The sequence below is a fragment of the Hippoglossus hippoglossus genome, chromosome 6, assembly GCF_009819705.1.
Source record: "Hippoglossus hippoglossus isolate fHipHip1 chromosome 6, fHipHip1.pri, whole genome shotgun sequence".
NCBI classification, from domain to species: Eukaryota; Metazoa; Chordata; class Actinopteri; order Pleuronectiformes; family Pleuronectidae; genus Hippoglossus; species Hippoglossus hippoglossus.
The window spans coordinates 16,155,539-16,176,732 of NC_047156.1; the positions used below are offsets into that span (position 1 = coordinate 16,155,539).

Below are 21,194 nucleotides of genomic sequence, written 5' to 3' on the forward strand. Positions count from 1 at the left end.
CTCATAGATATTAGTTCCCTAGTAAGTCTGATGTCAATATCTATGCATTATTCCCTGACAAATCAGTGAAAATGACAAATATATATATATCTCGCAATTGTAAAGAAAGTGATTCTGGATCTCTGTCTTTGTGCAGATCTGTGGCAAAATATTATGGATTTTTTCCCCATCCTTTCACTGAGTTTCATGAAAAATTGCTCAGTTGTGTTTGGTAATCCTGCTAACAAACAAACAAACAAACAAACAAACACTAACAAGGACTCATCTCTTGTATAAACAATAGTTTAGATTCACAACAACAGGGTTTGCTTCACAAAAGAATTATTCTCTTAATTTGCAAGAAAATGATAAGATTTATTCAAGTGAAATAAAGCAATATATATAAATATAAAACATTCATAATCTATGCACAGCATGACATTAATAAGACAAACATATTTACAAAATATAAAAACCTAAAACAAACTAAAATCTAAGTCTTGGAGAAAGATTGAAAAAAAACTGTGACATAAGCTTTGAGTAGACGTTGACTTTATCTAACACTCAGTGCGTTTATGGAGGTGAGCTGCCAGCGTCTCTCATGCAAGGTGTCACAGGTTCCAATTCATGGTGGGCAGAGCTGCGACTTTAGACCTGAAGACATTCTTTTCAAAGTGCACAAACCCCTGATGTACGTGTAAGGTATATCAGGAAAGAAACACCTGAACACTCATGGACATTAACCTCCATCAGGTAACACTGATATTCATAACTAACTAACTATCTTATCACGGCTGTGTTTATCAAATCTCTCGGGCAAACAGTGAGACAGCAAAGACACTGAGCACTAACTAATCTCACAGTTTCTGCTGCTCCTGCTGAGGATGTGAAGAGCAGCACGGTGCTGGCAGCGTTTCAGGACAGACCTGCAGCTGCGGTTTATTTAAAACGGGACTGAAATGTGATGGAGAAAGAGAAAAAGAGAAACGGTTTTGGAGTGTTGCCTGAGGTGACAGATCGTACAAACCAGAGAGAAACTCTGGTTCTTTTACATTAAAAGAAATAGTTTGACATTATTGACAAATATGTATGTTTGTTTCTTGTCGACAGTTGAATGTTGAATATTAGCAAGAATGAAAAAGCACAAATGAAATGAAAGCGGGGGGAACACACGAAGTGAACAGAATCCACCCACCTGCTCCTCTGCAGCTCACTTTTCAGCTCATTTTCTCATTGAATCTTGTTAACCAAGTTAACCAGCTGCTCACTGTAGCTTCATGTTTAGCTTACAAACATACTAGTATCAACTTTCTCATCCAACTCAACAAGGGAGTGATTAAATGTGTTCGCCAATATGTCAAACTATTCCTTTAACGATCTTAACACAACACAGACATAAAAACACTGCAATCAACTTAAAAGACAAACGTTCTACACTCATGTAAACTGTGTACACTGTATTGAAGGCACTATTTGGTAATGTAAGTGAAATCATCCAGTCAGTTTTGACTACTTCATATTTCCCCTCATATCTGCCTCTACACTTAGTATTTTTGTTGGTATAAGGGACTTTCAAAGCCGCTGTCCTGCTGCCGCTGCCTCAGCTCGGAAAACAGAGGCCTGGAAGCAACTCTTTGCTGCTGCTCAGCCTCAGAGCCAGGGGTGGGCTCTCTGTGGCTACTTATCTTCACACTGGGAAAGTTTAAAGTCTGGGTTTGAGGCATCTTCTTGGTGATTTCATTATAAACTGTCAGGTCGGACGCATCCGGGGAGAGACCACCGAACTCTTTAAAGTCGCTGGCCCCTGTCACAGAGACGGAAAACGGCTTCACAGGTTCTACTTTCCTCCCTGAGAAAGAGAGTCGGGGAACTGGGAAGCTTCTATCTGAGTCGCTGCTGGTCATGCTCCAGTCCGTGTGTTTCTCACCTCTCACAGGAGCCTCATGGACGAGAAAAGCTTTGCTCTGTTGCTCTGAGTCGGGGTGGTAGTCGGCTCCCTGCAGGTACAGCTCCCTGCTCTTGCTCCTCGCAGACGCACCGACTGAGTTCACCTGGGATGGAGGCGCCATGTGATGCGAAGAGGTCGTCTGTTTGGACGTTTTGTTGGAGAGAGGGTTCGTGCGAGCAGAAGTTTGGGTTTGGTTTGGTTTCGTGGCTGCGTCCTCTGGGGCCGCCTCCTTCCCAGATGTGGAACTGTCCTGGTGGCTCAAAGGTTTAATCCTGTCTGCAGCAGCTGCTTTCTGCTCTTGGTCAGCTGACGTCTTTTCTCTTCTCTCCTCTGCTCTGATGTCAGGAAGCTCGGGAAGGGTCGACGGGTTCATGTTGAAAGCTGCGTTTCGAACTGGAGGGCAACCAACAGTGGATACAGTAGTTGAACAATCTGCTAAAAACAAAACACAGATCATCAAAACATTGATATTTTGAGAGAATAATCCACAGTAACACAGCTCTGTACAACAGGACTCACTTGGTAAACTGTAGTTCTTTCCAGATTTACCTCGGACAGGCGTCTCTAGCACTTTAGCCATGGCCGCCAGCTTGCTTGCAGCATTCATTATTTTCTTTTCAGCTCTGCAGAACATGAGGATCAATACAGTTAGCCTGAGGAGCCATGATGAAGCAAGCACACAAACTTTAACAAACAAGTATGGAGTCTTGCCCTGTGGGTTTTCCTCCATCGTCCAGTAGCTCCTGCAGACAGGTCAGATAATAAAGCCGCATCTTTCTGGCCGTGTCCTGTCGCTCCCTCTGCACCTCCATGCGGATCATCTCTGCTGCTCGCTCCCGACTCTCCTGGAGGTAACGCAGCATGTCCTCTGTCATACAAAAAAAAACACAATCACAGGCTGTGAGTTTGATGTAAATCTGTGTGTGAGCACTGACTCCTTCCATCACAGGTGTAATATTGTAAATTTACCACTTATTAATGCTGGTGTGCGTAAGAATTATTGAACTCCACACAGATACCCCCCTACAAAAAAATTATAAATCCATGAATGATAACAAACCTCTGATCTTTTCTACAGTCATCAAATATTGCTGCTTCATCTCATCCAGGCCTTGCTGAAGATCAGAACTCCTGCAACAAGAACATTAAATCTGTTGGTATTGTTCAACTGAAATTCATAAACACAACTAATGTCATCTATGAATGTTACCAACACCATCCTCATCCTGAAACTTAAGAAATTAATTTAATCCACACATCAAAAAAAGCCTCTAGTTTAAATCTATTATTTTCAGTTTCAAGTTACATACAATTTTCTACTAATACTAAATATCTGCACAACTCTAATCTGACTGGATGATTTGTGGCAGCCATTTGCTTTACTTTGTCTCAATTTGTAACTGAATAGGATTAAATGTCTGATAACATCACATCACTCAAATGAAGGCAGATTGATATATTTTATAAACTAGGAGAAGATGGGTTTTGCAAATTACTGCAATAAAATACTGCAAGGTATTTGATTAAAAATAGAAAGTGATTATTTTTTGACATATTTTTGTATACAACAGATAAATGGTAACCATACAGTCCGAGAAACTAAATTAGAATAAAGATGATAAAAACAGCACAAACCCTGAGGATTCTTTGGCTTTCTTCACTTCTTCCAGCTGCTGCAGATGTTCCTCCTTCGCCTTCTGTAAGCTGTGCTCATGCTCGTCTACGAGAGATGAGGCATCTCATCAACACAGAGGCACAGATGTAGTTGAGTAATACATTTGAAATGCATAGAAAAACATGTACCTTTGAGGCGCTGCACTGTGGTTTTGTGTCCTCGAACACTGAGCTGGAGTTGACGGCAGGCTTTCTCCAAGTGTCTCTGGAGCTCCTGGTTCTTCTTCTGCAGTTTGCTTGAAGTCTCAGAGCACTCCTTCCTGCAGCGAGCCGACTCCTTCCTCTGCGACAAAGAGCCTGGACAACGTGGACAATATCGTTGAGTACATTTGTCGATGGGAACTTTTATAAGGTCTAATCAAATCTGTTAATACTGAATCTCAAATGAATAAAGTACAAATGTTTCCCAATGCCATGTGAAGTGGAGACACATGACATACTCAGCATTTTGTCCATTTCTTGTTCATGTTGTTTCTGTGTTTCTTTTAACACACGGATGAGTCTCTCCTCACTGATCTGAAGGACAGAAATGAAACCATGAAGCAACTCAAACATAGCACCGCGTCACAGACACAATCAGAGAAAACAATGGCACTCAGTAGAGCACAGACCTCCGCCAAGGCCTGACAGTCCCCTTGAACACCATCAAACGGCACCACATTTCACAGACTCATAGAAACCAATCTCTTAAATGGTCCTGCTTGTTCCTGCTGTTAAACATAAACAATGTCCTATCGCTCAATGTTCAAAGTGAAAAAAAAATCCTGGATCCACCCCCTGATCCGGATCTGAACCAAAATTGGATTGGCTCTTCCCAGAATTGTACCTCATTATTCCACCATGTTTGGTGTTAATCCATCCAGTAGTTTTTGTCTAATGCTGACAATGGTGGAGGGAAATATTGACAAGTGATTGGAGCAGCATATAACCATGGCAGCACTCGGTGTTTGGCAACAACCTTTGTTTTGATGTAGATTCAGCAAATTAATAATTTCGCAACACATCCTCCTAAATCCTTCACAGATTACACCACTCCATTCATCATTAGACGACAGATAACCCAATAACAACTCACTTTCTTCCACTCCTTCTTGGTCTGGGATATCGCCCTGCTGACCACGTCTTTGCAGGATGTTTGGAGGACCTGTGTTATTGTTGTCTCTGCTGCGGCCTCGCTGGTCCTCCTGGTGTTTTCAGTGCCCTGCTGATCAGTTTTGGGATCTCCAAGAAGTTGTGCCTGGACATGTGCCATTGCAGATTGAAGCTCTGCCAACAGTTCCTCCCTCATCTGCTGTCTCTGAGTCAGCTCACTCTCAGCGTGCCGACATCTCCACTCCTCTTCTCGGACCCTCAGAGTCTCCTGAAGCTTGGCCTCCATCTGCAGGAGCAGCTCCTTCTTCTGGAGCTCAGCGTCCTCTCTGGCCTGCTCCAGCTTCTTGTGTTGCTCTTGCAGCTTGGTGTGATACACCTGCTCACTGCGGAACTGAATGACGGAGATCTCCTGCTGTTTGTCTCTGTTCCAGACCGCTCTAGCTCCGGCCAGCTCGGCCTTCATCAGGGCAGCTTGTGCTCTCCTCACTTGCTCCACCTGGCACTGGAGTGTCAGCACCTCCTCTTGTAGCTCCTCCAGCCTCTGCGCTCCAGAGCTCTGCTCCTCCTGCTGGTTCTTGTGTTTCTTATGCCAATGCTCCTCTGCCGCCCTCAGAGCCTGGGACACCTGGAACATTTAAAGGATTATACATGATCACAACAGAAAAGCCAGATGACAATATTTGTTTTACTCAAAGATAGAAAACATCATACTTGTTGTTCAGTGTGTTTTTCTTGCAGTTCTTCCCATTTCTCTTTCTCTGTTTGGAGAGAGGCTTGATATTCTGGTAATGAAGTCAAATCCTCGATCCAGCGATTGTAGGCCCTGGTCACTGCACCTTCAACCTGTTACACCAACACAGATGTATAAGAATTATACATGTATAACACAAAGTAGAAAATAGCATTAAAATAACCAAGTACAGTGGTATTGGTTTGTTGTTTCCAATTGGTCCCACCCATACAAAACTATAAGATAAAGCAGATGTATTATAAAGAGAACTCAGTGACCTGCTTAGCCATGTCCTCCAGATGATTCTCCTGAAGCTCTCTCTGGACTTGTTTCCTGGCCTCCTCCACAGCCTTACGTTTGACTTTGTCAGCCTCCAGTTGCAGCTGTTGTTTCAGGGCGCTGAGCCTGGAGTCCAACTCCTCAGGAGTAGTCGTCTCACTGATGCCCTCGTCCTCCTCTGTCTGACAGGTTACCTCAGCAGTCTCTCTGTGCTTCTCCCTCCTTTCCTCCTCCATCTACACAAAAGCAGGAGAAAAACATTCAGGTCAGAGATGAAATTCTCATTTGGGAGATCAGGGAGCTGACAGGGATTGTAGGGAATCATACTTTTTCCACTTCCTCCCTACACGCAGCCTTGGCTGAGGCTACATGAGAGTTCACCTGCTGCTGGATCTCAGCCTCCTTCTGTTTGGACCAGAGAGCTTTCAGTTGGTTTACTGAGGCCTGATGCTGAGCATCCAGCTCCGACCTAAGCTTCTCCACAGCTGAAACACTCTCCTCTCTCATTTTTTGCTGGGAATAAAACCCAATCAATCATAAATGCTTCAATGTTGATTTTGTGTGATTTCTCATACACATTATAGGATCTTTTATTTTCTTACCTCAATATTTCTGATCAAAGCCTCCTCCTTCTCCCTGTTGTGTATTCCTTCTTCGACCATGTCTTTCTCTTTGCAGACAGATATATAACATTCTTGTACAGCCAACATCTTATCATTGGCCTCAGATAGCTGGGTCCTGTACAGGAAGACACAAACACTATTAACAAGTTGCAAAGGTTTACAGTTGACTTGGATTCTCAGTGTCAGGGTCTGAGGACGTACTGTAACTGTTGGATCTGCTGCAGGTGCTGCGCAGTCAGCTGTTCAACCTGAGCATCATGTTCCAGCATGAGCTCAGTTTGGACCCTGTTCACTACGTCATCCCTGTACTGCTGATGAATCCGTTCAGATCTACATGAAGAAACAGAGATTGCCTACATGAATCAATACAATAGATAATATAAGCAGTATGTGATTAGCATCCCTCTGTGTTTCACCTCTGAGCAGCCTCCTGCTTTTCTTGGTCCAGCTCCTGGATCATCTCCCTCATCTTAGAGCACAGCTCTGCGTTGGCACACCTCACCTTCTCCTCACTCTGTTTCAGCTCTTGATTCTTTTTCTCTAGCATCTAAAATGAACACAGAAGAAGTCTTTCAATATTTAGTGCAAAAAGTAAGAACAAAAATAATGAGAATACCAACTGCCACAAACCTCCACTTGTTCCTGCAAGTGTTTCTTATCTTCCTGTAGTTTCACCAACTCTTTGTGAGACTCTCCAGTCATGTCGAGAGGTTTCATCTGACTTTTCTCTCTGACCTGTGGACATAAAGTAGTTTTTAAAAGATAGTTTTTATGATCACGGTACATATTAGAGCTATTTCATCTATTACAATGTATTTGTACCATGCGACTTATACCAAGTTTTAGTTCCCTATTCTTGTGTGTGTGTCATGGAAAATGGTTTTAATAGGTTCCTCATCCACCTTAATTGTCAGCAGTTCAATATTAGATCTAGCGTGTGTTTATACAGGGCGAGTCCTTACCGAAGAGCTCAGCTTGGCTTCTTCTAACTGACTGCTGAGTTCATTTACTTGGCTCTGACAGTGCTGAAGCTCCCCCTGCAGCTGAGTGATTTTTTGCCGCTTCCCTTTCAGACTACTCAGACAGCGTTGCATCTCCACACGCAGCAGCCGCGAAGCCTCGTCCTTGGGCAGCTTGGAGTCTGACAGATGAGCCAAGGCCGGGCTGATGAAACAGAAGGGAAAGTAACAAAGTTAGAAATTTGTTGTTTCACAGTAAATACTTGCACTCATTGCACAAAGACAAAAGGACACAGGCTGTGAAGATAATCAGAGGCCCTATAATGATTCCAGTGTACCTTTGGAGGATTCCATTTTTCTTGCTCATTTTCTTTAATCCTAAATCCACACAGGAGTCAGACAGCTGATGATCCCAGTCACTGTTCAGATCTAACGCAATTACGCCATGTTTCACAGCAGATTCATACATAGTGATCTGCTCCTTCAAATCGGCCAGGTCCTCCTTCAGGGTAAACATGTCAAAATAAAAAAGATTTAATTTGCATGTTAAATGTTTTCAGAGTGGTTTCATTTGTGGCAGAAAAATGAGAGCGCAAACCTGCAAAGCTTTGTTCATGTTTTCAGTCAGAGCCTTGGCTGATTGAGTCTGTTGAAGTTTAATTTGCACCTGACTCATCTCCTGCACTGAGGCTGAAGAAAACCATAGTGGATAAAAAGATATCAATTAGTATTGAGCAAAGTAAAGATATGAGCATAGAAGTTAATTAATGTCCACAAACAGTCGCCTTCACTCACTTGTCTGCAGTAGCTTAGCACATTGATGCTGACTCTCCTCCAGTCGCTGAGTGAGGCCGTTGATGACTCTCGCCCTCTCAAGTTGCTCCTCCTCTCTCTGGCACTCCAGCTGCTTCACCTGCTCTCGTACCCTCTGACTGAAATCAGTCTGGAAGGATCAATACAAAGCCGTTAATGTTTATGTCTTATGACAATGTCTGATGAACAGCCTGTTGACACATTAATCTCAGAAAAACCACAGACCTGTTCATGCAGAGCCTGAGAAGAAGAGTCCATCTTCTGCTTCAGGGTTAACAGTGCAACGTCATGCTGTTCTCTGATGATGGTAAGGTCCCGGTCGTGCTGCTCTCGCACTCTGGACAGGGTGTCGGAACGACAAAGCTCCAACATCTGCTGCTTCATGCTGTCCACTGCCGCGTCCGCCACCCTCTGCTTCCTCAGGTTCTGCAAACAAAGTAAAACTATTGTACAAAAGTCTTTAATCAAAACTTTCACTGTAAATATTAACACTCTTTCCTTGTTTCAGTAAGCTCTGCACATTATTTTGATTATTTGATCGGATTTTAATTTGAAAGGTTTGAAGCTGACAGTACTTTCAAAGGCATTAAATAAATACTGTATGACTGATTATTGTCTTTTCCTTCTTTATTTCTTCCATAAGCTGAACTTGGCTGATAAAGATTGTTGTAGTTTTTACATATATCTGACTAATCTACCGCAACAAGCCTAAAGAAATTACAGATAACCTAGTATATTACACACCATCTTGTATTTTGCTTTAAACACTTATGATGTGGTTGAACAGTGGAGTGTGTCAGCACAGAACTCACCTCATGGTCTCTCTCAGTAAGGACCTGTATTTGCTGCTCCATAGCCTTCACTTTATTTTTCATCTGCACCTCTTGCTCCTTTACCTCTTCAACCAATCGACTTGATTCCTTTAGACTGATTGCTAGGCCATCCTTTTCATCTATTGATGATAAGAAAAATGACAATGCCCCCGTGAGCAGCACATCCAACAAAAATAAGGATACAACAGGCCAGTGCAGGATTCACCGATTCTATAGATAGCACAAACCCACTCAACGGCCACAAGGGGGCAGATGAATGAGTAAAGATGTGTGATCTTATTTTATTCTATCAATCTCAATAAACTATGAGTTATGTTCTGCAGTGAAGTGAAAGGCAAAGCCCACCCCCCATTTTGCAGGTACAAACTGTTCAAACATACCTTTGACAATTGCAAACTGATGCTCGATGTATCTCATATTACGCCTTGAATCTTCCAGTTTTTGCTCCAAGTCTTCAATTTGTCTCTGCTGAGCTTTGTTTAAAATCTGCAGCTGAGCGAGTTGCTCCCGGTCAGAAGTTTCTGAAACACAGCACAACAATGTAAATACAACAAATCAAACATCAACCCCTTATTTAAACAGCGAGGAAGATATTTAATATCTCTATGTCATTTGAGAGGGGGTATATTGTACAACTACAATTTGGGTCTCCAGTTTCACTGTAGGAAACTGGGATTAATCAAGGGCTCCATGTCGTTATGTCTGTTTAGGTCTATTTGTATCACAGTTTTGATTTCAGGTTTCAGAGTCATTAAACCCTGAATCTTTATTGCTTCTACACAAGGATTTTAAAGAAGTCACTAAACACCGAGCACAGATTTTCCCTTCAGATTATTCTGCAGTAGTTCAGGTAAATTTGTTCAGTCTGGAGGAGACACATCTCAAAGGTAAAATGAAACCATGGTTAAACCCCGTGTTAGTTTGTATGGTTGGTCCACAGAACAACTCAACTGTAAATCAAGACTGTAACACTCACGTTGTGTCGAGTCGAGGAATTCTCTCTGCAGAAGGTCAAACTGAGCGCCTTGGCGAGCGACCTGTGGGTTAAACATCTTTGGCTGGTGGGCAGGATGGTGAGGATTGTAACTGGCCTTGTACTGATTGGCAACATTGTCTCCAGCTCCAGGCTTCAAATTCAGAGAAACAAAGACACAAAACGAAGACGGAGAATGTTTGAAACACAAATATATATCTATATATATATATAACAATTGACTGAGTCAATATAACAAAACTTCATAACTGCACAAAATACAAGCTTCCGGATATTAAAAACATCATTTTTGAATTATTAAAGAAAAAATAATGTACAATATGAATTCAAGGACAAGCAAGATTATTTTGGATTCAAATGAAAAAATGGAGACTAGTGACTGGAACAGTTAAAAACAATATTTCTATTATTATTTATAAAAATAATTATAGGACATGATAACTAATAGACGTTCTGTGGGACATTGTTTTTACTCTGAGAATAGATAGAAAGCATGTCCTTAAATTTCTAGGACACTTTAAAGAACAAGAGAAGCTATCCCTGCTATAAAGTATCAAAACATTGAAACTTTTTATTCTTAATACGACACATGTAAAACCCTAGCGTTACATTGGCGGTTTGCACTGATGAAACAGTCCACTCACCTGAAATTGGTTTCTGGTATTTTGGTCCCCATGGTTTTGCACGTCTCTGTATCCTCCGTCTCCGTTACATTCCACGTGGTTATTAGATTCTTGAGAATATGGTTTAGACTCATACTCTGTGGAGAAGTCATTGGTCTCTATAGATTTATCTGTGCCCATGCTCGTGTACGTATAATCTCCTTGGGTGAACTGGTGATCCCCTGACTGCTGGTTCCAGGTGGGAGGCAGAGGTTGCCTCTGCTGTCCATTAATCTGATCAGCAACATCCTCGTAAGTGTACTCGTCACGAGAGCCCAGATCATAGTCACCGTCATAGTTCTTCAGAGAGACATTGACAGTAAGAAGGATTTTTATTCTCCTTTAGAAGTTCATAACATAATCTGTTAGTAAAAACAAACTATAACTCTACCTGCTCATGAGAGATTGGCTTTGGAGGATTTGACCATTGCTGAGTCCATGTTGACTGTGGGCTGAGTAGAGAGGGCAAGGGAATCAGAATTATATTATAAAAGACTCATGGAGAAGCTGCTTGTCTGATACCACAGGCAGACCTCACCAAATCTGAGATGTCTCGTGTGTCTGCAGCATCATCATGTGTGTTACCTGTTCCTGGTGTTTTTATTGCTGCAGGTAGAGTACTCAAGCTCTGGGGTGGAGTCTCTGCTGTCCTCCAGCATGTCATCAGGCAGGTCTGTGAGCAGTTTGTGCAGCTGTGGAAAAACAGCACAAGGAAATGAGTCACCATGGTTGCTCCGCAACTGAGTTATAAAGTAACACCGATTTGTAAATAATAAAAAAAATCACTAACCTAACAGACGGAGAAAGAGAGCGTGTCAGGGGGTGTGTCTGAGTTTTGATTCAAAGTGATCAGTGGTTACTTTAAAGTTAAAATTTAATATAACTATATTTCATTATTTATTAGTGTGCACTATTGATTTGTTATTGTGTGTTTACTTCATTCTGTAATCAAAGCTAAAACATTTCATTATTTGATTAGTTACAAAAGAATTGCAAACGTTGCAGATTAATGAATCTATCAAAAATACATTTCTGATAAAAGCTTCTTAAATGTGGGGATATGGTACTTTAACATTAATCAATACTGAGGGTACTTGTTACAGCTGTAAATAAAACAAAGCTTTACACAATCAACATCTTGTTCTCTCAGTGTTAAAACATCTGCGCTCTTTGACTTAAAGGCAAAAGGGAAAACAGAAATAGAAACACACACACACACACACACACACACACACACACACACACACACACACACACACACACACACACACACACACACACACACACACACACACACACACACACACACACACACACACACACACACACACACACACACACACTTGCTTTTAAACCAACCATGTGAGATAGAACAAGCACAGCCATTTGCACTTACTTCCCATAACGACAGTCGAATATTCCTCAAATCCTCCACAGTGGTCAAAACAGAAGGACCCATATTATCCCATTTACAAATTCAACAAAGATTGAAGAAGCAATTCTTCTTCAGCTGTGAAGCCACATGATAACCACATAACCTAATCTTTCTGCACTGACGACCGTCCGTGAGAACCGTCCAAAACATCCCTGGCATGTTGTCAGCGCTCAATGGCATTCTTGTGTTTTGCTCCCAAAGAACTCCATTGTTTTGTCAAACATATAGGAAGGTTAACTGGAGCAGAAACAATCATGTCCCACTAGGCCAACATGTGAATAATAAGCAGGCTATATCCAAAGGAAAAAATTCCATTTAAGAATTAAAATACAAAATCTAATGTGTGGCAGCCAACAGGCAAGACATCCAGCAAGCAGCTTTCTTCATGCTTGCTCTACCCAAGAAGAAGTGGGGTCAGACACAGAAGCAAGGCAACCTAGATAGAGAGAAAGTAGGGAAACCACAGGGCAGAGCTAGTTTCACCGTGACACACCTGAAAAGAGGCATTTTCTCTGAGCCAATAATAGCTCAAGTTTATGGCGCAACAGATGTGTAGGCGTGGATAATAACACAGCACGCCCCCCAAGCTGTGAAGCTGGCAGACTTGTGAAACTCACATGTGCACACCTCAAATGCTTCCCCATACAACAACAACACAAACTCACAAATCTGAAGAACCTGATAAATTGAAGGTTCTCAAAAGGAGAGGGAACTGTTGGGTTTCTCTAAAATCTTGAATGTCTCAACCTTGCTATGTAAAGTGGCGTTTGTGGTATGTTATAATTTAGCGCGATACAAATAAAACTGATTTGAAAGGAGAACATTATTTGCTAAATGTACAGATATTAAAATGTACATTATGAGGGAGCAAAGGTATTAGTAGGGCTGCTGGGTTATATGGCCTGAAATTACATCGAGATAAAAATGTCATATTAGTCAATATTGATAATTATAACGATAAATGTCACATTATAATTTGTAGTCTTTTGTTTTTTCATTAGTTTAAAGACTGATTTTAGCTTTTGGGGAAGATTATGGTTTTAAATGCCTCTTTATGGGCAGAGAGTTAAACACTGGATAAACAGCAACATATTTTACAAATGTTAAGTTTATGTGTAATATCTCCTCAATGTGCTATATCATACATATAATCAATATAATCAATGTATATGGGACTTTTGTTATATTGCTACTGATTAAAATTATATATATATTATATACAATAATTACAGATATTGCTCTATTCCCCCGGCAGAGGTGATAGTAATTTTGGTATCACTTAAGTACAGACAAATAATACCGTAAGAACTTCCTGTCTACAATTGTAAAATCTCCTGGATAGATAGAGATAGATATATATATATATATATATATATATATATATATATATATATATATATATATATATATACACACACACTGTATATATACTGTAATTTGGCATATTGAACAACAGCTGATGTTTGACCTTGTGAAAATCGAATTCCCGCAGCTCAAATAACCCGGATAGCTGTAAGAAAATCACAACAGCACACAACCACAGTACAAACACATAACTGTAACACACATGTTAACCAAACATCTCTACAACGCTCCAGCTGGGAATGTTTACTGCACCTCCTGCTCTCTGGCATAGTCCTCCTGGTCGTACTCCTCCTCCTCATGCTGGGTCTGAAGAGCAGCACTGTCAAAGTCGATAGACATGATGCACAGGCTGCAGGTGAGGGGACACAGAGCCTGAAGATTAGGGGACACAGGCTGCAGGTGAGGGGACACAGAGCCTGAAGATTAGGGGACACAGGCTGCAGGTGAGGGGACACAGAGCCTGAAGATTAGGGGACACAGGCTGCAGGTGAGGGGACACAGACACAAAGCAGAGTAATGGAGGGAAATCAGGAACTATGTGGAACTCTGCTCTTGGTGTGTAATGTTGTGAGATCGCAGGGCTCCTGGATGTGGGAACTATAGGTTGTGGTTAGGGTGAAGCATCATTACATAGTGAGGCTCTAGTTAAAGTATGGGGTTAAAAGTCTTCGTTACAAAACAACCTACTCCACAGCCCTGTGATCTAAAGCCAAACACACATCTAATCATGTGTCGTCTCAACTTAGCGAACACGACCGGTCAGTTTAACATCCTGTGTGAAATCATGACGCTTACCTTTCAGTCAAACCGGGGCCGACGCTTCTTCTGTCGAGCTGCTTATTCCTTCAGGGGAGTTACTGTGAATTAACTGCCAGCAACACATGTGTTTACATTACAAAGCACTGCTGCTAGCTAACTAGCTAACCTGGCCATGTTAGCCTGACTTAGCAGCGAGTACTACTAAAGTTTAACCATGACAAACACCATATTTGAACATGTCCGCAGAGCTCGTCGGGTAACGAGAGTTGTTCTCGTGGAGCTCGTGCAGGTTGAACCCCGCTGAGGGTGAATTGAACCGAGCAGGAGACGGAGAGAGGAGAGAAACAAACAGCGGAGTTAGACTCTTTCTTTAAGAACCCGAGGCTCGCCCACTTTGAAAAGTCGCGCGCATTAGCAGCGGCAAACCAGCACACGATTCTACGAAGGTTACCTAGTCTCCATGGTAACAACGTTTTGTAGTTGTGGGTAATGAAGTCACTGCATTTACTTACTTTGATAAACAGTTAATCAATATTATTATCCCCCCATATTTGACGTCATATTTTCATAATTTAAAACATTTGATTTGTTTGATCCTTTTTTTTCAAAGATGTTTTTTTCCCTTATCTTCTTATAACTTTAGGAACATACAGATATTCAGCTACAGGCTAATAAAACGGTGCGTTATTGTACGATTCATTTTGAACATTAATATTGTACAATATGAAAGTAATGTTCAACACTGACTTTGAGATCTTTACAACACAGTCAAGTCTGTACAAAATTATAAAATCAAGAAAAAATGGACAGAGAACAACTTTATTTTACAAAGGTGTACATTTACAATTATTGATGATAAGTGCTCAGCAGAGAAAATGTCCAGCTGACAGTACAGTTGAATAAACAATCATATACAGAACACAATATTAGTTAGAAAAATAAATCATTATATACATAGGTTATGTCAAAAATTATACATAACGTGAATGTAAAGGAGAGAAAAGAAAAGAAAACTCGGGGGAATAGCTTTTCCTTTTGCTCATTGAAAAGTTGATCGTACACTTGGACAGTTACGTTACTTTCATAGAGTCTAAGTGTTGTAGACTCTGCTGCTGAGCTCAGCTGGTTTTCGTCTGCTGCGGTTCAACATCCGGGATCCTCTTGTGACAGTCAGCTGACCACCACCACCAGGATGTGCCAACAGCTCTGAGCTCTGCTGTGCGACGACCGGAGCTCCGCACATCGTCACTGTAAAAGTGTAGAAATGGCAACAAACCCGCCGAAGTTAAAGACCAAGCTGGCCGGAAACGAAAGGTGAGTGTTAGTGCTCATTGTGCGAGATGCAGAGGAAGAAAAGTGTCTCTGATAAGTCGTTGATCAGCTGATTTGTGTTTGTGTCGTTCTTCCCATTCAGGCTGCAAAACCTGAAGAATACCTTTGAAAAGAAATATGGAGAATCTCCTCTCTTCTATGCATATGCACCAGGAAGAGTGAACCTGATAGGTAACTTCTGTTTCTATAGTTTGTTAGTTGTACAGTTGTATAGGGTCGAATAGGATTAGACAGATGTAGCCTTTTAGTCAATGAGGACTCATGCTTATTTTAACATGGTGTTATTTATAAGTTACAATTAATGGCTTTATTAATAGTCAAGGAGTTGGTTAATAATGATTGTAATTATTATTTTAAGGCCTTAAACAATATAATTTGTTTAAGTTTTACAGATCGTTACAATGTATGAAGTCTGCATCTGTAAATGCTCATAAAGAAGAAACTCAATGTATTTGTCTGGTCAGACTGTATTTGAGTGGAGCTTTCTGATGAATTAAAAGATAATAAAAAAAACAAAGCAAGTGTCTTACTGAAGCAGTTCAGGGAATTTTACGATCTGACACCAGTTTGATTTAATTGTATGTATCTGATCTATGAACAATGAATGAATGACTTTATTGATTTCACCATTATTTACTAATTATTAACCTATTTTAAAAGTTTCCCTCATTAAAAAGTTTCCCTTTGATGTAATGACCCTCCCAGACCACAGCTACATGTGAGCAGCTGGTTGGCTCCTAAGATCTGCAATGAAATACTTTTTTACTCTCTGTAATTTCAAGGAATTTAATATGTTCTATACTGTGTCAGAGCATTTAGTTTGCTCCAAGAAACCATCTGAGGGAAATGTAGTTTTATAATCAAATGTATTGATATTGGCTATTGCCAGCTTTGGTCTAGACATATTCATACTAGTTGTAAACACATCAATATTTATCCTCATCTATTTCATGTTTAACAGGAGAGCACATTGATTACTGCGGCTACTCTGTGCTTCCAATGGCCATTGAACAGAATATCCTCACTGCAGTGTCAGTGAACAGTTCAGGGAAGATCCAGCTGGCCAACATGAATCCTCAATTCAAGTAAGACTTAAACACTCATCATTCAGACCAGTGCTGAACTTTTACATGAAGCCGTCAGTTTTGAAGTGTTATTTAAAATCGACGTCAGCGGTAAATTGCTAATAACTCCTGCTACTTCAGTTGTGCACCTTAGGGCAGAGATTGTATTCACTATAGCTACCTTCAGTCTATATTTGGGAGTCGCAGGTAAACAGCTGCAGGGACGTCTATTTTTTGCACCACTACGCGTTGGAAATGGCTTCAGAATCTCTCAAGTGGCTTTTTTTTTTTTTTTTTGGTCAGCTATATAATCCTCCTCATGAGCATTGTTATCAGTAAATGCTTGTTGTTTCTCACTGTGCAGGGATTTCACTGTGTCGTGTTTAGAGGACATCGCCATAGACAGGGACAATCCAAAGTGGTATTATTATTTTCTCTGTGGAGTTAAAGCTATCCAGGTAAGACATATTTTAGTCTTCTGACTCTTATAATGAAGAATCTAGTAGCACAGTAATGAAATGACAGTTTATCGTGATACTTTTTGTTCTGTTTTACAACTTACCCTCCGGCTGTGTTTGTCTGAGCAGGAGAAGTGTGGGATCACTCTCTCTGGGATGTCGTGTGTGGTTGATGGAACCGTTCCTCCGAGCTCTGGTCTGTCCAGCTCCAGTGCCTTAGTTTGTTGTGCCGGGCTTGTAACAATGGAGGCAAATCAGAAATCCCTCTCTAAGGTAAAATGCTTCAACTTTGAATCCTTTCATTTCATAACACTACATGTCTACATGGTAAACAAAATATTTGTTCATTTCTGAAAAAAGTGGATTTCTAATTCAAAACGAACATCTGTATTTTCTTTAGTTGGTTCTTGCTGAGATATGTGCCAAGTGTGAGTGCTACATTGGCACAGAGGGAGGAGGCATGGACCAGTCCATCTCATTCCTGGCTGAGGAAGGAACCGTACGTTGCTTCTCTTTAAGTGCATGTTGTCAAACAAGTAATGCCAGTTCATCCACACCATTGATATTTACAATATAACCATGTTTGAGGTACAAAGGCCCTGCCATATAAGTAGTGACTTGAACGTAGTTTGTTTTATTAGTTTTAAAACTTTTTCAATGGTCTGTCAGGCAAAACTGATAGAGTTCCAGCCTCTGCGGGCCACTGATGTCAAGCTCCCAGATGGCGCCGTGTTTGTGATCTCCAACTGCTGCAAGGAGATGAACAAAGCTGCTTCCTCTCACTACAACATCCGTGTGGTGGAGTGTCGCATCGCCACAAAGGTACAGTGATCCAGACCACTGGTTCTCAGCCTGACTCTGGGACTGGTCTATGTGAAAGGGGACAAATACATTTTACAATTGAAGTTTATTATCATGTCTCTATATTCAGATTTTTCTAAATTTTGTTGTTGTTGATACTCAATATCTCAATATATCACTAATCAATCAGTCAAAGTGAAATGGTAAATGTACTGTATTTATATTGCATCACCCATTCATACAGCGCTCCTATACACAGCACTTTATCTATCACACCATTCCTACACTGTAGGCACAGCCATCAATTTAGGGTTTAGTATCTTGCACAAGAACACTTGGGAATGCAGATTGGGAACCACCAACCTTCTGTTTAGCTATTTAAATCATGACACAAGAACGTGCTGGGAAAAAAATGGCCATGATCATAGTGAGTTTTGATCCAAAATGTCCCGGCTGGTGTGACCTCAGATGCTGGCACAGGCGCGGGGTCTGGACTCGAGCAAACTGCTGAAGCTGTCTGAGGCTCAGAAGGAGCTGCGAGCCTCCCTGGAGGAGATGCTGGCTCTGGTGGACGAGGTGCTGCATCCTGAGCCGTACACCCGAGAGGAGATCTGCAAGGTGCTGCACATCACGTCTGAGCAGTTCGCCACAGAGCTGCTGAGCGCTAACACTCTGCATAGTGAGTAAAAGCACTCAGGAACATCTGTGTACTTTTTGATTCAGAACTAAATCATATTTAATGTTGGAAGAATTGGTTGATTAGTAGATTCAGAGAACGTTAATCAATGAAAGATCTCCCTGTGTTTGCCTGTGTTTTCTCCGGGTACAGACACTACACTTAAGTTAACTAGGTGTGAATGTGAGTGTGAAAGGTTGTTTGTCTATATGTTGGCCCTGTGAAACACTGGGGACCTGACCCTCACCCAATGTCAGGGAGCATTGGCTCCAGCTAACTCCGTGACCCTCAAAGGATAAATGGTATAGAGAATGGATGGATAGATAATCAATGGCAATTTTGACGATTGGTGAGTTTATTGAGTCAGTTATCAAAAAATCTAAATTAACTTTCCAATTTCCAAAAATGAGCTCTTTCATTGTGAGGATGTTTTTTGTTTGTTTTGGGCTTCTGGTAACTTGTAAAATATATTTTTCATTATTTTACACATTTTATAGGCTAAAAAACGATCTTTATCACGATCAGTAATTGAAATTATAGATAATCGCAGACTTTATTTTATCAACATTAAAGTGAGTGACATTTCTGTACATCGGTATTGTGATATCTCTGTTTCAGTGACGCACTTTAAGCTGCACCAGCGAGCCAAGCATGTGTACGGTGAAGCAGCGCGGGTGCTGCAGTTCAAGGCCGTGTGCGACTCTGAACCTGCTGAGTCCGTACAGCTGCTGGGAGACCTGATGAACCAGAGCCATGCGAGCTGCAGGGACCTGTACGAGTGCAGCTGCCCTGAACTGGATCAGCTGGTCGGCATCTGTCTGTGAGTACAGACCAAAACTCTCTGCACTCATTCTTCTCACAGATTTACAATCGGGACACAAGATGAAATGAGACATTAGCTGATCGACCTTTTAGAGGTTTAGCTAATAAAAAGCAGCTCTTTATTTGGAAGTAGCTGCTTCAGTCTCCGGTCATGTTATTGTGAATGTGGCTCACTTGTTGCATCCCAATACAGAGTGTGAGCCGCGGTTGGGAGACTCCGGCCTCTAGGCTGAAAAACTATTTTTTAATACGAAAGAATAAACTCAGAAATGCAAAAACCACATAATGACAGCAATGACCACCACGTCTGTCTATCATTCTGTCTTGTCAAAAACCACGGAACTGATTTCCATGACATTTTGCGGAGGGATGACCCAAGAAATAACTGATTATAATTTGGATCTGGATCAATGGGAAGACCCAGACAAAATATAGGTATAAATATAGGCACTGTAAATATGGTCTCCATGGCAACATTCTCACTCTGGCTCAAAATTAGCTAGAAAAGCTTCAAGCATGGCCATGTCCCATTACTGTGGACTTTTCTTGTTGCAGAGTCCTGTTTGTATAATGACTCTCACTGAGGCGAAGACAAAACTAATGATGATCAGCCTCAGCTCTATTTTGTATTTAGTGCTAATAAGCAGATGTGATCACAATGAACTAAGATGATGAACATTAAAGTGAGAAAAACTTGGAGGAACATGTTGTTAGTGGACATCTTATCTTCTGTATATTTAGTGTCGGCTGGTCGGTATTAAATATAGCTGTGTCTGTCTGCTGTGTGCAGTGGATTCATAATTTATTTTTTCTTGCTGTCTTTATCGTGCTCTCTCCATGTTTCTGTCTTTTCTGTCACATTTGCATTCTTCCAAAATTTGTGATCACATCATCAACGGTATAATTGGCTGGCTCCATGAAATCGTGTAACACAGCTTTTTCGTGTTTGTCTTGGTTACAGGAAGTCGGGGGCTGTGGGCTCCCGGCTGACGGGGGCAGGCTGGGGCGGCTGTGCCGTATCCATGGTTCCCAATGAGAAGGTGGAGTCTTTCTTACACGCTGTTCGAGAGGCTTACTATCTTCCCGATCCACGCAGAGCAGCGATGGAAAAACAAAGTTTGTTTGTGACAAAGCCGGGTGGAGGAGCTGCAGTTTTCCTGGAGTGAAGTGGATCATACTAAAGCTGTTTGTACAGCGATGAATAAGTTTCAAATACACAGCTCCAGGGAAATGAATGCCTCTTTTACCCCCTGTTTTCTTACACTTGAGGTGAAGGCACTTGCAAATATAAAGATGATACAAAATGTAAACCTAAATTGGTGTTTCATTTGACTGCTTTGTGGATAATCTGGAAATGAATGGGCCAAAAATGAACTTCACTGGTGCAATATTTTTAATTTAGGGAACAATGCTTTTTTTAAATCATAAATGTTCGACTCTTTGTAATGATTTTCTATCACTGTCTCATTGTTGGCATCAGAATGTTTTCTTATAAAGAGAAACAGATGTCAAATAAAACAACAATAACATGTTTAATTTGTGCTTTATAAAATCCATTCAGTCGTCTTTTCTTAACATGTGAGGGATCAACATTATGTAGTTAACATGAAGATGTAAAAACATGAAGATTAAACATGATGAATATTTTCAGGCTTTACATGTGCATCATTGGAACAGCATTACTCAGCCATGTTTCTTCAGCTGTTGTGATGGTGAAGTTAAAGGTGTGTGAGCCTTTGGGGAAATGTAGAATGAAAAGTCCTGATGACAGGATCACGCTCGTCCGCCCTTGAGCTTCTTCACACAATCATTTTTTTAGAGTGACACAGTGATGGTGGAGGCTCGGTGGTCTAAGGCACATTCTCCTGTACTGTACTGAATGTGAGACTTAGGGGC

The 21,194-nt window shown here is 41.2% G+C and overlaps 2 protein-coding genes across 3 annotated transcripts; one reads left to right on the forward strand and one right to left on the reverse strand.

Moving 5' to 3' along the window:
* Positions 1 to 169: 169 nt before the first annotated feature.
* On the reverse strand, positions 170 to 14,593 carry cep152 (centrosomal protein 152). Of its 2 annotated transcripts, none has more exons than XM_034587808.1 (29): positions 14,182 to 14,593; positions 13,639 to 13,735; positions 11,172 to 11,278; positions 10,978 to 11,038; positions 10,569 to 10,886; positions 9,907 to 10,057; positions 9,311 to 9,451; positions 8,910 to 9,049; positions 8,323 to 8,523; positions 8,080 to 8,227; positions 7,883 to 7,974; positions 7,623 to 7,786; positions 7,288 to 7,489; positions 6,956 to 7,060; positions 6,742 to 6,872; positions 6,527 to 6,655; positions 6,305 to 6,440; positions 6,030 to 6,215; positions 5,702 to 5,938; positions 5,405 to 5,536; positions 4,677 to 5,318; positions 4,042 to 4,117; positions 3,731 to 3,898; positions 3,563 to 3,647; positions 2,988 to 3,058; positions 2,639 to 2,795; positions 2,447 to 2,550; positions 2,353 to 2,359; positions 170 to 2,316 (listed from the first exon to the last, which is right to left on the reverse strand). In XM_034587808.1, the coding sequence occupies exons 2-29, from the start codon at positions 13,723 to 13,725 to the stop codon at positions 1,524 to 1,526; spliced, it is 4,971 nt and encodes a 1,656-aa protein (XP_034443699.1). In that variant the 5' UTR covers positions 13,726 to 13,735; positions 14,182 to 14,593; the 3' UTR covers positions 170 to 1,523. The 2 variants fall into 2 exon arrangements, with proteins under 2 accessions (XP_034443699.1, XP_034443698.1); XM_034587807.1 differs by having other exon boundaries at positions 2,353 to 2,362.
* Positions 14,594 to 15,301: 708 nt separating this feature from the next.
* On the forward strand, positions 15,302 to 20,834 carry galk2 (galactokinase 2). The gene is made up of 10 exons (XM_034588773.1): positions 15,302 to 15,459; positions 15,560 to 15,648; positions 16,439 to 16,562; positions 16,906 to 16,999; positions 17,129 to 17,272; positions 17,400 to 17,498; positions 17,669 to 17,821; positions 18,269 to 18,479; positions 19,095 to 19,296; positions 20,260 to 20,834. Exons 1-10 carry the CDS (start codon positions 15,410 to 15,412, stop codon positions 20,462 to 20,464), a joined length of 1,371 nt encoding a protein of 456 aa, XP_034444664.1. The 5' UTR covers positions 15,302 to 15,409; the 3' UTR covers positions 20,465 to 20,834.
* Positions 20,835 to 21,194: the final 360 nt, after the last annotated feature.